At 39.4% G+C, this 14,857-nt stretch overlaps 2 protein-coding genes across 3 annotated transcripts in view; one reads left to right on the top strand and one right to left on the bottom strand.

The window, feature by feature from the left end:
- RASSF6 (Ras association domain family member 6) overlaps nt 1–14,857 on the bottom strand; it is a 150,637-nt gene that overhangs the window by 63,456 nt on the left and 72,324 nt on the right. For both annotated transcript variants that reach the window (XM_064510410.1, XM_064510409.1), the window contains exons 3-4: nt 6,725–6,836; nt 5,728–5,823 (exon numbers count right to left, since the gene is read on the bottom strand). The gene's annotated coding sequence lies outside the window, so the exon portion shown is untranslated. The remainder of the gene's footprint in view (nt 1–5,727; nt 5,824–6,724; nt 6,837–14,857) is intronic.
- LOC112988276 (interleukin-8-like) lies at nt 8,586–12,083 on the top strand. The gene is made up of 4 exons (XM_026108668.2): nt 8,586–8,836; nt 9,606–9,741; nt 10,542–10,625; nt 11,225–12,083. Exons 1-4 carry the CDS (start codon nt 8,674–8,676, stop codon nt 11,253–11,255), a joined length of 414 nt encoding a protein of 137 aa, XP_025964453.2. The 5' UTR covers nt 8,586–8,673; the 3' UTR covers nt 11,256–12,083.

Raw genomic sequence — 14,857 nt, 5'->3', positions numbered from 1 at the left:
GAATTAGCTCCCCCTACACACATCTGGGAAATAATTAATAATCTGTTCAATGAACAATCAAAGATACAATGCTGACCCCACTAACATGAATTCAAGTAATTTCTATTAACTTCCTCTACACGTGGCGAAGTTTTGAAATGCTGCAAGTTATTCCTTATGTCAAAATTCCATACTGAGCATTTTCTTGAGAGAAGATGTGTTGGTGTGGGACTTTAACAGAAACTGTAAAATCCATGTGGGCACAAAGTAAAAAACATTGTAAGTCTGCACACATATAAAATCATAGCAGGAAATTGTCGAATTGCTTGAATGAATGCACATTCATAAATGGAGGAAGGGGGCTTTCAGGGTTTTTTTGTTTTCACTATGGTTTCATAAGCAAACAATACTTGTGTGATCCAACCCTCTGCGCAGAATTGTGCATGTTGTCCACTTGTATCTCACCAGTAATCAGTAATTTCAGCCAGGTTTGATAAAAAGAAAGAAGTCTCCAAGATAATAAAGTTCCTAAAAGATTTGCTAAACTATGGCCAGAGAGAGGAGAGAAACTGTATAAAAATTCCACTAGATTCATGGGAAAAAGTTGCACCATAAGTTCTTACATTATTTTACAGTTTACATTGAAGAAAAAAATTATAAATGCCCAGGTATAGAAAAAAATCCATTTGTGGTTTGTAATCAAACTATAGGACATAGACTCACATGAAACCGTGTTCCCTTAGTACTCACAGAACTACTAGTTAGAAAACATAAAGCAACCTAGATAAACAAAAGTTTGGACCAGCTCCTCCATTTATTTTATTGCCAAATATCTAAGATATATAAAAAATGTTAGGAGAGTAGGAAGGATCCATCTACCTTAACTTTTTTATTTTCTTTCTTTGCAAAGCTACTCCAAAAGACGGCAGACAAGTGTGCCTGGAACCCACTGTTCCGTGGCTCTGGCTGACTGTGACGGCTATTTCGGCCAAGTAAGCTGTGTATTCGTTATTAGGCCAGCTTCAGGCAAAGCTCTTTAAAAAGGACAACTGTGTAACATCTTGGCATGAAAAATGCTCTCCCTCTGCAGGCATTAGTAATTCTTTCCAACAGCTCTCTCTTAATCAATATTGTTAAATGACTGAGGACCAGTCATGGGATTAAAATCATTTCCTGGCTCTAATACAGTCCCTGTGAGTTAAGGCACCCAAAGGACCATGTGTACCACGCACACACACATCTGTTAAGAAGATGGCAGATTCTGTGAGTGTTTGACAGTTCTAAAAATCAAACTCTCAAAGACTCATTTTCTCTTTCCATATATAATTTAGAGCTACAGCTGACATTTCTAAGTTAATTATCTTTCACTGGTGTAAATGGGGAGAGTCAGATCTCAACTGTCCTGAAGTTGGATGTACACGTATGTCCATTCTGTTGGAGCAAAGCTGTAAACACAGGATTTTTTTTTCTCTGTACATCTGTCAGTTGGATGATTGATACAGAAAAAATAGGTCATTAATAGATTTGCACAAGTGAGCACAAATTCCTAACTGTTGATCTCTCAGTTCCTGCTAACAGTAATGGTTCCATTAGCAAGTTTCTTAACCATTCACTTTGTACCTCCCCCCTTTACAGGCCAGCGACAATACTGAGTCACAAATCGAATAAAGGTCAAGGGAAAATATGCCTTGGAGTTTTTCATGGATCAAAAGAAAAATTTCCTGATGAAAATGCTAGGCAACAGATCCCCTCCTGCTATGTTACTACCTTTGCTTTTTTTCTGAGACTGTTGCTAATTCTATTTCCTTTGCTGTCTCTCTTTCCAAAACCATATCCAAGATAGATCAAGCCATTCAAACTTAACTGATGTGTTAATTAGAGCTATAAGGATCATAATCAATGAGAAGAAATTAAGTTATACTTAAATGGCCATACTTAAAGTAGAAATATAAAGAATAAAATCAGTCAACATAAATAAATATCATACAGTGAGGAAGCGTCTAAGTAGCTTCATTAAAGGGAAGTCTTCTTTTGTGCACCCATTTCTTATACTTCTTTGAAGGTGACAAGAAGCTTGTGGAGGTGGAAGACCTGATGAGTATAGCTGAATTGGGTTTCTGAAATCCTTCCACAAGCCTCACCAAACACTTCTGAGATAACTACACAGCAGGACTAAGAAGGAAGTCTTAGAATGGATAAATAATAGATTAACACATAAGAAATAGAGGGCAGGAAAAATAAAGGTCATTTTTCATGGTAGAGGGAAACCATGGAGTTCTACATTAACTGAAATCTGATGATACTAAACGAAGGGTAGTAAAGATTAGGGTCAGCTATGAAGAACTGCAGAAGGGCTTTATGAGACTCATTGAGTGGGTAATAAAAGAACACATGAAATTTACTGCAGAAGGTTGCATAAGGGATTCACATAGGGAAAAAAATTCCTAGATTCATATAAAAATGAGGCATTCTAGGCTGGCCATTAGCACACAGAACAGAGATCTCGGGATTAAGCTAGGTAGTACCTACCATAGAAATTTCAGGTCAGGACTCAGCAGTCCAAAAACCCTCAAAGCTCAAAACCAAAACAAAAAAACCCCTAATGGTAGAAGTTACCAAGACGTGAATAAAGAACAAACCACGGAACTGCATTACGTCACTGTATATCTGCGTGATTCACCCACATCAGGAACACTGTGTGCAGCTCTGCTCTCCCACCTCGCAGAAGACAGAGTAGAGTTGGGACAGTTTTAGAGAAGGGCAACAAGGTTGCCGCAATGCATGGAGCGGCTCTATACAAGAAGTAGATAGGCACACCCAGAGCTCTTCTGTTTGGAAGTGGGATGCTGGGGAAGTGGGTAGGCATGACAAAGTGAATTCACACCCATTTCTCCATGAAAGAACCATGTTTCAGAAAACAGCAGTGATCCTTCAACAGGCACTCCTGACAGATGTAGTAATGTATTCTACAAAGACCAAAGTTGGCTTTATCTATTTTCTGTGTGCACAAAGAAAATACATTTTTTGAGAGTGTAGCTGTAAAATAATCTTTTAAGAGGAGATTTAAATGTCTGTGAGACGTGCCATTCACTGACATGCAAAACACTAAGTAAAATGTGACTGACCGAAGGAAATGAAGAGCATTCGGAAGTGACTTTAGCTAAGCAGCATTTGAGTGTGATGCACCTGCAGCATGGCTGCAAGCAAATAAGCATCGACTCCTTACTACTGTCAGAAAACTGGCAACTAACCTACCTCCTGTGAGGTGCTTTGTTATGTCTCATCAGCAGCTCCTAAGTCACTGGCAGCCTCAGGGCAGGCGAATGACTATAAAATAATGGCTTCCAGAAGTAAGCTGCTAAAATTAGTGATACTAAATTACATGTGTTATTTCTGAAGTGATACTCATTGTGCTGCAGTTTCTATATATAGATAGGAAGACACAATGTTCTCATGTTAGTTCTACCTGATGCTATAATAGATCAAGTTTTTACTGTTTTGCAAAATGATTTAGCTAGGATGGGAGCTTACTTATTTATCATGGAAAATGTTAATGCTCATGTGCCCAGGAGACTGTTTAGGAGACTAAACATTGGTTTAATGTTTTCATTTTCATAGAATTTACTGTCAAATTATTTCTAAATTACAAATGGTGTTAAAGATGTTTTCTCTTAACTATTTGCTACACCTAGTTTATCCCTTGCAATCTAGAACTAGTTTCTGACAACAGCAAGTGAAGATTCTACCAGCAATCACCAGACCTGAGCTGTGTGATCAGAGCAGTGGAGGACCATAGGCAAAAATATCAGGACTGCTTTGTGGAGTTCGATCCTCTCAGCTCCAGGATGGGAGAGTTGGGTTTGAGGTTTGGAGGACAGCTATAGGCTAGACAGAACATTAGACTGCAGAAGGACATGTAAGAAACTCTCACAACTGTCTAGTTTTTAGTAGGGACTGACCCCCACTGCAGCCCTCAACTGGAACAAATCTGGATCCAGATCTGAATCTGTATGCAGACACACTGGTTGCTCCTTCTTGCTGACTCTTACCCCGCAAGTTTTGCTGAACAGTAAGATTTCATCCATCCAGGGGCTTGAGTTTCGATGCATTAGTAAATTTGTATATAACAGCTTCTATGCAAACCAGATTTCATTTATAATACTACTCTATATTTTTATCCCGGACATTTTTGCATTTCTTTCCCAGGCAGGCAATCTAACTACTTTCTACTGAGTGCTACAGAGCAACTCTCCATCTCTGTGCATACCTTGTTCAAAAAACACACCTGATATATAGGGCTTTTTGCACAAAGAAGCCATCTGCTCCCATTACTCTCTGGTCTCTGCCACATATTTAACATCGGTCACTTCAGTGTGCAGATTATATCCATGGACATAATACGGACAGCGTCTCCACAGACGGTTCCTAGCGAGTACTGCCTGGTTTAGGCTATCCTTACATTACCATTACTGCTGTGATGGCAGCTCACAGGCACGGCTAGCTAAAGAACTGAGGGTACATTACAAAGCCCAGCACACCTAGCCCTCTGCAGTTTCTTGTAGGGGGGTTTCAGCCTGAAGGGACCTGCCATGCCTCCGCTGCTGGGAAGCATTCAGGCTAACTTCTACAAAGCTACATTGGTTGTAGTTTAAACAAACAGTAAGATAACAGTCAGTGATATTTTAAGAGCCAGAGATAAATACATGACATATATTTGGTCTACAAACCACTTTCTTCTAATTTAATCGGAAGCTCCCAAGCCAAACTTCTTAAAATTTATCACGTGTTTCCTCCCATCGTTTCTGTTATCTTACTCCCACTGTCTGGGTGGGAAGAAAATGCTTCCTGCCAAACACTAGAAGAGGAAATGCAACTAAAGGAATGAATGCAGCTTTCACATAGCAGTTAAAACTGTAGCTGTTGGTCCCTACAAAATCTCTAGTGGGACTTAGAATGTCTGTTAATATCAGGTATATCAAACATATTTGTTAAAATCAGTACCTGTTAATATTTGCTAGTATTGTCTATTAATATTAACATATTATTTACTTACTAATATTGATAGATATTTAATATAAATATTGTAAGTGGCTGTTCATATCAAATTAGATCAAATGAAACATTTAACTTAGCCCACAAAAATTATTTTGTTTAACTGAAAACCTCAACAAAGAACAACTGCTTTCAGGCAGAGCTGAAATAATTATCACAGAAAAATATATCGTCAGTCATATAAATATATAATTGTAATACTGTATTTATAAATATATAAATTAAAAGGCAAATAAATTAAGAAGCAGCTCTGTTCTGTGATTCCAGAGGTATTTAGGAAAGTCCAGCACTTGCTGTAATCAGGCTAAGGCACCTATATTTAGGCACTCACGTTTGAAAAAAAACCCAGACTGGCTTGAGTGCTTGTTCCTTCTTTGTTGCCACTTCCTACACACAGTGAGTCAAAAGACAGATGTTTAGGAGACATTCTGCTTTCTACCTATTGCCTCATCAGAAACTTCCACAAAAGCCTGCATAACAACACGCTCCGTTTTTGAACAGAAGCAGAGATTCTTTCCCAACCCGCCAGTACTTGCCCCTTCCCCACTCCACAGGTCAAGTGGAATCACTGGACAATGGCAAGCACTTTGCAGGGAAGAGGAAGTGACTTCAGAAGACAGAGTGGGATTTTTTCCCTGGGGAAAAAAATGATTTAGTTGGTAGAAAGGGCACAGAAGAGATACTGATAGAGCCTACCTTGTGAAGGCTGAACTCACATTCCAGTGAAAGCTTTGGCTCCCGGGTCTTTAGGGTCTTCTTGTGTGCGCAACTTTTCATCCGAGAGGTTCAAATCTGTCAAAAAAAAGAGATTATTAGTTTTATTACATAGACTGACCTTATAAGCCCAGTTGTTAGAGCATTCATCTGGAAGAGGGGCAACCTAAACCAGGAAAAGTCTGGACCTCAGCTCTCCCACATCCCTTATGGTGGTCCTGGTGAGAACACATGACCCTCCTTACTGTGTCACTTGTTTTTGGGCATCCCTGCTACCTGAAAAGATCATAGCCAAGATCACAAATGATTTCCTTTGACTTTTGTGTTAATTAGACATGGCAATGAGTCATGAAAAAGAAGAAAAGCTTCCATCGTGCAGCACGGAGAACACATCCTATCCCCTGCCTTAAGACTAAAACGCAGGCAAGGGAAGTATTTACTTCCTTTTTTTCAGCAGTCTTTCAGTAATTGGATTATTGCATAACTTTTGTTTTGCAGGTTACGCAGGAATGCTTTAACAGGAGTAAGTATGGAAGGTCTCTGCTCACAGCAGTATCAGCTCAGTCACTGACGTTATCCTACAGAAGGAGCAGCAATTCCACTCGCATAAGTCATCTTTCATGGCTGACGGGAATATATATGTTGCCAAAATCAGATAATGGATTTGCAGTTCCCACAGGCAGCAGCTCGGATGAGATATTGGGCAAAGCATACGTGTTGAAGGGATGCAAGGAGAACTTGGGTGAAGCCTGTTCACTCCCAGGAAACGGAGTTTCGGAGTGCCTGGCCTTCGGGCTTGTGCTCATGTCTCAACCTTTTTATGCTACTACCATTTCTACTACATCTCATTCACATTATCCCAATGAAAGCATGTCATGTTGAAGAAAAAGTGTAAATAAAGGAGAAACTCTAGCTCTTAGAAGACATACTGGATTTTTATCTCATTACAAATATACAGCTCTCTTAGAGTGATACTTACTCTTAGCTCAAGGGCAGGGTTAATCATGTAGGTGGAGCAGGCTCTTGGCTTCACTTTTGACACTGGGGATTTCTGCAGTTCCGTTACTGCCACATTCAGGAAGTAGCTTAGTCTAGTGGTAAGGAGAGTAAGGAGTCATTGATTTTACTTGGGGATTTGAGGGGGATTTTTCTTTTTTTGCCTCGGACATTAATTACATTTCAGCACACAGCAAAATTAGAAAATAAAGCTGCAAATAATAACAAAAGTGGGATTTCTAATCAAATTTTAGTTAGTTTATGTGTGTGTGTGCATACCTATATATAGACACAGAGAGAAAGAGAGAGAGATCCTAAAATAAGAGAACCAGCAAACACATTCAGAGTAAGCTGATTACAAGTTCAACATCTACAATTTGACACCAGCGAAATCACACTGTTAATTTAAGGAAAACATAAACAATACATCACAACCTTCAATATCTGGTAAAATCCTCTCCTTTCTCATGCCTTCAAAGAGTTAAAGGTATTTTTCATAGGTATGTTCTATATGACATAGACCTAAGGAGAAGCACCATTTCAAGTCAGAATTGGTATCTTTTGTTGACTCTTGACATTGAGTAAGTGGTAAAAGAAACAAACTTCATAATGTCTTTTCTTGGACCAGCTGATACAGTGATGGGAGATATGAATTTTCACCACAGAGTCCCTTTTATCAGGTAAACTCATGACAAATGGTGCAGAGTAAATTATAATACTTTACAGGCTAAAGATAGGTTGGGTTTCAGTGCACCTTTGAGACCCCCTTAGAGTTTGGGAGAAGTACCTCTATAAACCCACAGATCATAGAAACATTAAGCTGTGAAGCTGGAGATGGCAAGCAGCAATAGTCATCATGATCAGGACAGCCATTTAACAGTGCTGAAACAGAATGGCTTCGCTTAATCACATGCACTCCAGATGGGTTATAAAGCAAATCTTTGTTTAAGCGACAGATCAGCATTTGATCTCAGGTTTTCCCCTGAAATTCTTCCCTTGAAAAATAATATTTCTACTAGCAGATAAACACTCAGCACTCATGCAGCAAGGCTCCTTAACAGAAAACACCACAATATTTAATGTTATCTCCCTTTGTTAAAACCTAGGAGTATTGTAACTGAAAAAGATTACAGAAAACATTATTTAACATACATAAAGCCAACAAAAGCAGCTGCTTTGAGTAGGTCATAGCATTTTGCTTGCATACAGTTTCTTCTATTTTTCATTCCTCAAAATGTGTGACATGAAAAATGCAGAAATGATTTTCAAAGCTGCTCATAATTAAATATCTATATCCCCCAGGAAGCTTTGAATACTGTAGCCTCAATTTCTTTGCTGAACAGAACACATTAGAGATTAATTTGCTTCATAAGATGCTACTTCAACAGAAAAAAAGAAAAGAACAAAATATTAAAATCAGTAGTATCAAAATAATGCTGAGGTAAAATCCTGACCCCAACAAAAAAGCCAAAGCTTTTGCTGACTTCAGTATTGCCTGGTTTTCGCTCCAGTTGCTTAAAATCTTTTATGTAGAAGCAATCACCATAAACAGAGAAAAGAAATCAAATATCTCAAACATAGATCTGGCATCCCTATGAAAAACAGGTATTACTCTGAAGAAAAAAACCAAGAAGTTATAAGAGAAATGTCACCAAAACCATCATAAAGTTTTATTACCAAATAAGAGTATGCATTAAAAAACCCACAAAACTTACAAAAGTTTACAAAAGAAACTCAACTGCACAGATATTATGGACATCTTTTAATAAAATAATAAATTAGTTCATTTGCAGGATAAATAATTCCTCAGTCATCTAGGAAGGAGTTTCACAATAGTTATGTGATGTCATTTTGCTGCATGTGGGAAATTCCTCTAACGCAATCTACTTGCTAGCAGTGCACACATCTGCGGATAAACACTATATAAGCAACATGGATTACCCGGTTCAGACATCAGCAATCCTCCGAGACAAGAGAGCTCACTGCTCCAAAGAATCAAAGCTAAATAACCGAGGGGAAAACTCTTGTCTAATCATGAACGGCAAACTTGTGGCTGTCCTGGCTCTTCTCCTGGTCTCAGCAGCTGTGTCTCAAGGTAAGTAACTCCTTCCCAAGACCCACAGGACTGTAGTATTGTCTGGGCATCTACCAGGATGCATGTCCTTGCAGAGAGATACTTTTGTACTCGTTTCAGCAAGTTACTTTATTTTGAAATATTTTCAGCAACTTCTCTTCAGTCAGAAATTTACCACGTAGCCCTTGGACTGTTTTACCCTTGAGTTACTGACACCTTGTGGAAAAAATTTTAAGGATGCTACTGCAAATGTTTATTGTTACTACGTTTCACTTTATGCAAGTTTGGCTAAGGGCAGTGTCTGCTTCTTAAAAGTGTTTGAATATTTCTTTACCTTCCTACACAAAGGACGGTATTTTCTAGTTTACAATCTCACATTTATTAATTTGTGATTATATTGCCTCAAGCAAGTAATATACAGCTGGGAAGGGAGAGTAAACAATATGAACACATAAGCACAGACACGCCTTGAATTACTGAAACAATAAAGGACTCTCTTCTTTACAGTTGCCCACTTGTAAATCCGGATATGGAATGATGCAACTAACTGTAGAGTGTGGTCAGCACAAGTAGCCATAAAATATATGTTTTCGTTTTAAAGACATGTGAATTTATTTTTAAACGTATATTGGCTCCTCTTAAAAATAAGCAACTGATTTTTATACTGTGAGGATTTAGGCAGCAATGTTTTAATCCAGAACAATGTTAAAATATAGCAGTCATGCTTTATGTCAGATATACTGATGATAAGAATGCCTCTCAAACTACAATTTTCCTTTTCTTCTCAAAGGTAGGGCCCTGGCAAGGATGGCAAACGAGCTCCGGTGCCAGTGCATAACCACTCATTCAAAGCTCATCCACCCTAAATCCATTCAAGGTGTAAAGCTGACGCAAAGCGGACCTCACTGCAAGAACGTGGAAGTCATGTAAGCATCCTTGCAAGAGCCTGTCTCTTCTTTAACTATACTCTGCGCTATGCTGCTGCAGGGACTTCTATGTTTCCTGAGAAGTAAGACAGCTAGCAGGCTGATGTGATTTAGCCAGAGCTGCTTACTCTTACAAGGAACAAAATTTAAGTATTACACCATGTTTTTCATAGTCTTTATCACCTTTCATATTGCTGAACTGATCATTATTTATCTATCATGGGGCATGCTAAATAGTTATTCTAAGGTGGTAGAATATGAAGTACAAGGACAGGTCAGTTTTTAATAAACAAGGTAACAATTTAGATTAAACCCTGCATTTGTTAGGTAGGCAAAACTCCCACTAAAACAGTTTTGTATCAGTCTCAGAAAGAAAAATCCCTGTGAGTGGATTTGCAGAAATGCTGAGACCAATCTGGTCTTGAGGCACATGGAATAGAGACTAAAATATTTATGCTATCAAAACTCCTTTTCGTACCAGAGGTTTCAACCTTTCTTTAAAAAATCTTTACTAATGTAAACAAAAGAAAAAAGATATTGTATCTGTATATATGGAGAAACATTTCTGGGAATGTGTCAGTGATTCAAGTGCAGGCACACAGACTCTCAAAACTTCTGTATGATTTTACTTTCTCAGCTATGGAACACATATAACAAAATATTAGGCCAAGTTCTAATCTAGAGCTGGGTGAGGTGAATTTATACTAAGTCAGTACATGTAAAAATGCAGTATTACATTATGAGAATAAAACAAATCCACATAGTAGGTGCTTGACTTTTCTTCTTTCTTTATTTTGCAGAGCTACTCTGAAGGATGGCAGAGAAGTGTGTTTGGAGCCCACCGCTCCCTGGGTTCAGCTGATTGTAAAGACAATTTTGGCCAAGTAAGTCCCATTCACTCTCAGGGCAGCTGAGTGGTAAACCTCCCCCAGAAAGCCAATTTATAGGATTTCTTAGCAATAGTTTCCATTTTCTCTTACTCAGATTTAAAGAACAAGGAGACTTGTTGTTTAATTATAGGATTAGGTCCTCTTTCTGGCTCTGCTGTGGGGTCCCTGTCCTAGAGCTGGTCCTGGAGCTGATATGCCACTAGTAAAGATTTGAGTACCAGTTATCTCCATCTGGAGGCAAAGGCACACAGAAGCATTTGGCTCCAGTTGAAAAATGAGGCTTTAAAAAAAGTCGCCTTCCTCTTGCTTGCAGTACCATGTGTTAATAAATCATACTTCCAAGTTAATGAAGTTTTTGATGTGAATAAATGGAGAAACTCGGGCCACAGAAGTTTCCTAGCTCGGCACCCAGATATGCAAACCCTGGGATTTCAGGAATTACTTCTGAAACATTGTCTTTATTTTCTCTATGCCTCAAAATAGCGAATAGGGTTGGAATCAGACCACTCACCCTTAACTGTTCATGTAATGCTAAGCAATGATAATCATTCTGTGGACCTTCTAAATTATCTTCTTCTCTCAACTCTTAACAGGGCTCAATTCAATACTGATACACCACTCTAAGAAAAGCCAAGACAGAAGAATCTCAGAACTGCTCCCACTCCTCCACAGAGAGAAACATCTTGGGGAAAGCGTCAATCAACTCTCAGGCAGTGTACCACCTACCACCTCCTGCCTCGCTGTTATTAAGCAAACTGTAGATCACTATATCCACTTATTTATTTATTTATTTATTTAAACTGCATCTATTTAAGGAAGTCTCTCAGAATGTTCGAAGTTGTCTGTGGGACATGCTGTTCCCTGGAAGTGAAGACACTGGATAAGAGAAGTGGTTTGCTAAAGGAAATGAAGACCCTTTGGAAGCCACTTCAGCCAAACACAACTGGTTGGCTAAGTGCTATGCACTTGCAGGACAACTTATTTGCACTAAGCCTAATTGCTTTGCTACTACATCAGCGAATTGAAAAATCCTCCTGCTCCCCCGGAGTGCACTCGTATGTTGTGTCAACAACAGTTTCCTCAGTCACAGTCAGCCTGTGGTTAGGCTGTTTACTGTGACTTTATGACTACAGAAATATAGCCTACAGAATCTCTAAGACTGTGGTTTTGGTATTTATTTATTGTGATTAACTATGACATTTATTTAATAATTTCTATACAAGAAAGAAAAGAGCTGATAATTTATTTCATTTCTACTGCATTTTTTTTTCTATTCCTAACATTAACTTATTAAGAATGTATAATATTTCACAGTTCCATTGCGCTGTATAAGGAGTTAGTTGTATGTCTAGTTAGTTATCCAGCTAATGGAAAAAACTGAAGCTTACATACCCACTCACAATTTGCTTGTGAGAATGTTGTTATTCCTATCAGTATACTAATAAACTTCTCTACATAAAATCTCTGTTATCTGTTTGTTATTCTATGTTTTATTTGCTTTATTTGGAAACAGTTTGCTTCGTTTTTGCAATCTAAGTCCAATCTCTGCAGCTGAAATGCTGATTTGTAACACATGGAGTTAATAACTCACTGTTATGGTAACCTGACTTTACTGAATGCAATGGTGAACTCTGAGTTCTGGGCAGAGCGTAGGGTAAAACTCTCACTCTCCTATCTCCAGGCTATCCTCAGTCCTTAGCCTTTCTCTCTGTTGGACTGTAGGCCAAGGCTGCTTATTTAGGTCTCCTAAATAGAAGAGGGTTTTATCTTCAGATGCCTAAACGCTGCAAGTTTCCAGACGAGCCCCAGAGTTCTAAGTCTTTACTATATCAAAAGGCCACTATCTGACTGTCAAGATGGGAATTTGTGGCCTGTACTTTTGATACCCAAATATCAAGCATTTGCCCTCACGTAACAACTGCTTCTTATTCTGCTCCCTGAAATGGAGAGTGCTGAGTACAGTACGGCTTCCTTTCTTAAAAGGCTAGCGTATTCCTCCCTCTTGCGCACAGTGGCTGATGCTCAACCCCTTTGGAAGAGAAGCACTCATCCTGTATAGTAATGCCGAGGAAGGATTCTGGCAGATAAACTGCTGATGCTACAAACTGCTCTCACTCCCATCTTCTGTCCCACTGGGGCTGTTGGGATTACAGCCCCCATGGGTGTAATGTACCTTCCCATAAAGAGTCCTAGTGCAGTTCATCAGACACTGGTGCAAACCAGCCACCCTTAACAACTCTCCGAAATTGTCAGCTCAAAGTGTAGTGGCAGCCAGACAAAAGCCAACAAAATGTTCAGCATCATCAGAAAGGGAACTGAAAATAAGAGAGAGAGGGCATTGTTTTGCTGCTATATATAAAACTTCGTTGTGACCATATCTTAACTGATCTGTGCAGTTTGGATCTCTGTATCTCAAGAAGCAGGTAGCTGAGTTGGAACAGGGCAATGGTAATGATGAAAGGGATGGAGCAGATGCCTTAAAGGACAGACTATAAAGGATTTTCAGTTTGGAGAAAGAGAGGAGAGAAGGAGAAAGATCCTTCTCCTTTTCAGAGGAGAAGGCTGCAGGGAATCTGAGCAAGATTTACAAAATCAAGAAGGCAATGGATAAAGTGAACACAGAACGGCGATTCTTCAGTTCACAGTATGAAAGCTATGAGGCACTTGATGAAACATGCAGTTCAGTGTAAAACAGATAAGAGAAAGTACTTCTTTACACAGTACACAGTGACCAGCTGGCAGGAGGTAGACAGGATCAGTTACTCGAAGGAATATGCAGTGATGTACTTCTCTCACCCCCAGTACCTGCTATACCGTGGTACCGTAGGGGGAGTACAAGGGAGGAAAATGGCCAGGGTTGCACGGTTGACTACTGTCCCTGCTGGCCACAGATTGGTGGGCTAGAGGGACTGTGGCAGTGGCCCACAGGGCGTTTTGTACGTTCTTTGTTCTGGCAAATCCAGCACTAGTAACTAATTAGATCAGGTTTAGTTGATTTGGAAACAACTTGTTCATGTTTTTCTCTCCTCCTCATTGTGACTTGCTGGAGTGAAAGGAAGGAAGCAGAAACTGATGGAAGAAACAGCCCTCCTCACGTCACCGCAGCACAGTCGGGTTGGCAGCACAGTTAACATCTGTGCAGAGCAAATGCTGTTCTTTTCAACCCATTGCCCACCTCTCTTTGCCCATTTCATAATCAAGGGCAGAATGCCGTAATAGCAACGGACCTACTACTTCTCTTGGGAGAGGAAAGGGCCTCAGATTTGGGGGGATTTCCTCCTACTTAGGAGGAAAGAGGAATGCAAGAGAATTACTGAGTGTTTTGGAAACTTGAAATCTACAAGGCATCCGTTCAGGGCCTTGCCCTGTTTGATCGGGAACAGGGACTCGAATCTGTATGTGAGGGAGATCCAATAGGCTATTCTGCATGTCCTTCCTCCTGTTGCGAATATTAACATCTCCATGAAAAATGAAATAATCATATGGCAAAATAGAATATGCAGAGACTACCTACACTACAGCCCCAAATAAGAAGTATTTACCCATGACACAGAAAAAGCAAGTCAGGTCCCAGCTCTGTACCAGGCATAAAAGCAGCTAAAACTGAGGTGAGTCCCTACCAATCAGACAGTGTATATGCTATCTTTCTGAAGCCCTTAGAAATCATTTTATTTCATCAGATGATACAGTCTGTTTGGCTGAAAGAGTCTTAACAAGTAAGCAGCTGCTTGACAAAACAGCAGCATGTCTTAGCTGGACCAAACTGTTTGTGGAGCAGATGGCAAATGCTCAGGAGATACAGAAGGAAGCCTGCTGCATCACTGTCCCAGTAGTTTTAAAGTAGTATTTACCTGTTTATCTGACACATGCTCACTTTTATTTCACCTTACCTATGATATAGATACTTTTAAAACAGCAAAACAATCTTTTCTAGGTAACTCCATGATCATAAAATACGAAAGCTGTCTTCAGCTTGTTTCTTCCCAAAGTCACTACCCAGTAAGATTGCTTTCAGTCCTGTTCCCAACCCATATTAGTTTTGCCTTGTATGAGGTGTTCAGCCACTTGAACTCTTGAACTGTACAGTATGCCACATAAGCATCCAAATACCAGGTCATGCAGAAGTCATATGAAAAAACCTGCTCCCTTTGAGAACATGTAGACAATTTAAGTAAGTGTTTATATGTGCATGTGTGTGTACAATATATTGGAAAACTGAGCAGAAC

The sequence above is a fragment of the Dromaius novaehollandiae genome, chromosome 4 (genome assembly GCF_036370855.1).
Source record: "Dromaius novaehollandiae isolate bDroNov1 chromosome 4, bDroNov1.hap1, whole genome shotgun sequence".
NCBI classification, from domain to species: Eukaryota; Metazoa; Chordata; class Aves; order Casuariiformes; family Dromaiidae; genus Dromaius; species Dromaius novaehollandiae.
Note: the sequence above shows the minus strand (reverse complement) of the source record. Positions and strands in the feature narration are given on the sequence as shown.

Coding starts and splice junctions, on each gene's coding strand:
- LOC112988276 (XM_026108668.2), top strand. CDS start 8,674: ATGGATTACCCGGTTCAGACATCAGCAATCCTCCGAGACAAGAGAGCT. Junction 8,837..9,605: donor CTCAGCAGCTGTGTCTCAAG/GTAAGTAACTCC, acceptor TTCTTCTCAAAG/GTAGGGCCCTGGCAAGGATG. Junction 10,626..11,224: donor GTAAAGACAATTTTGGCCAA/GTAAGTCCCATT, acceptor AACTCTTAACAG/GGCTCAATTCAATACTGATA.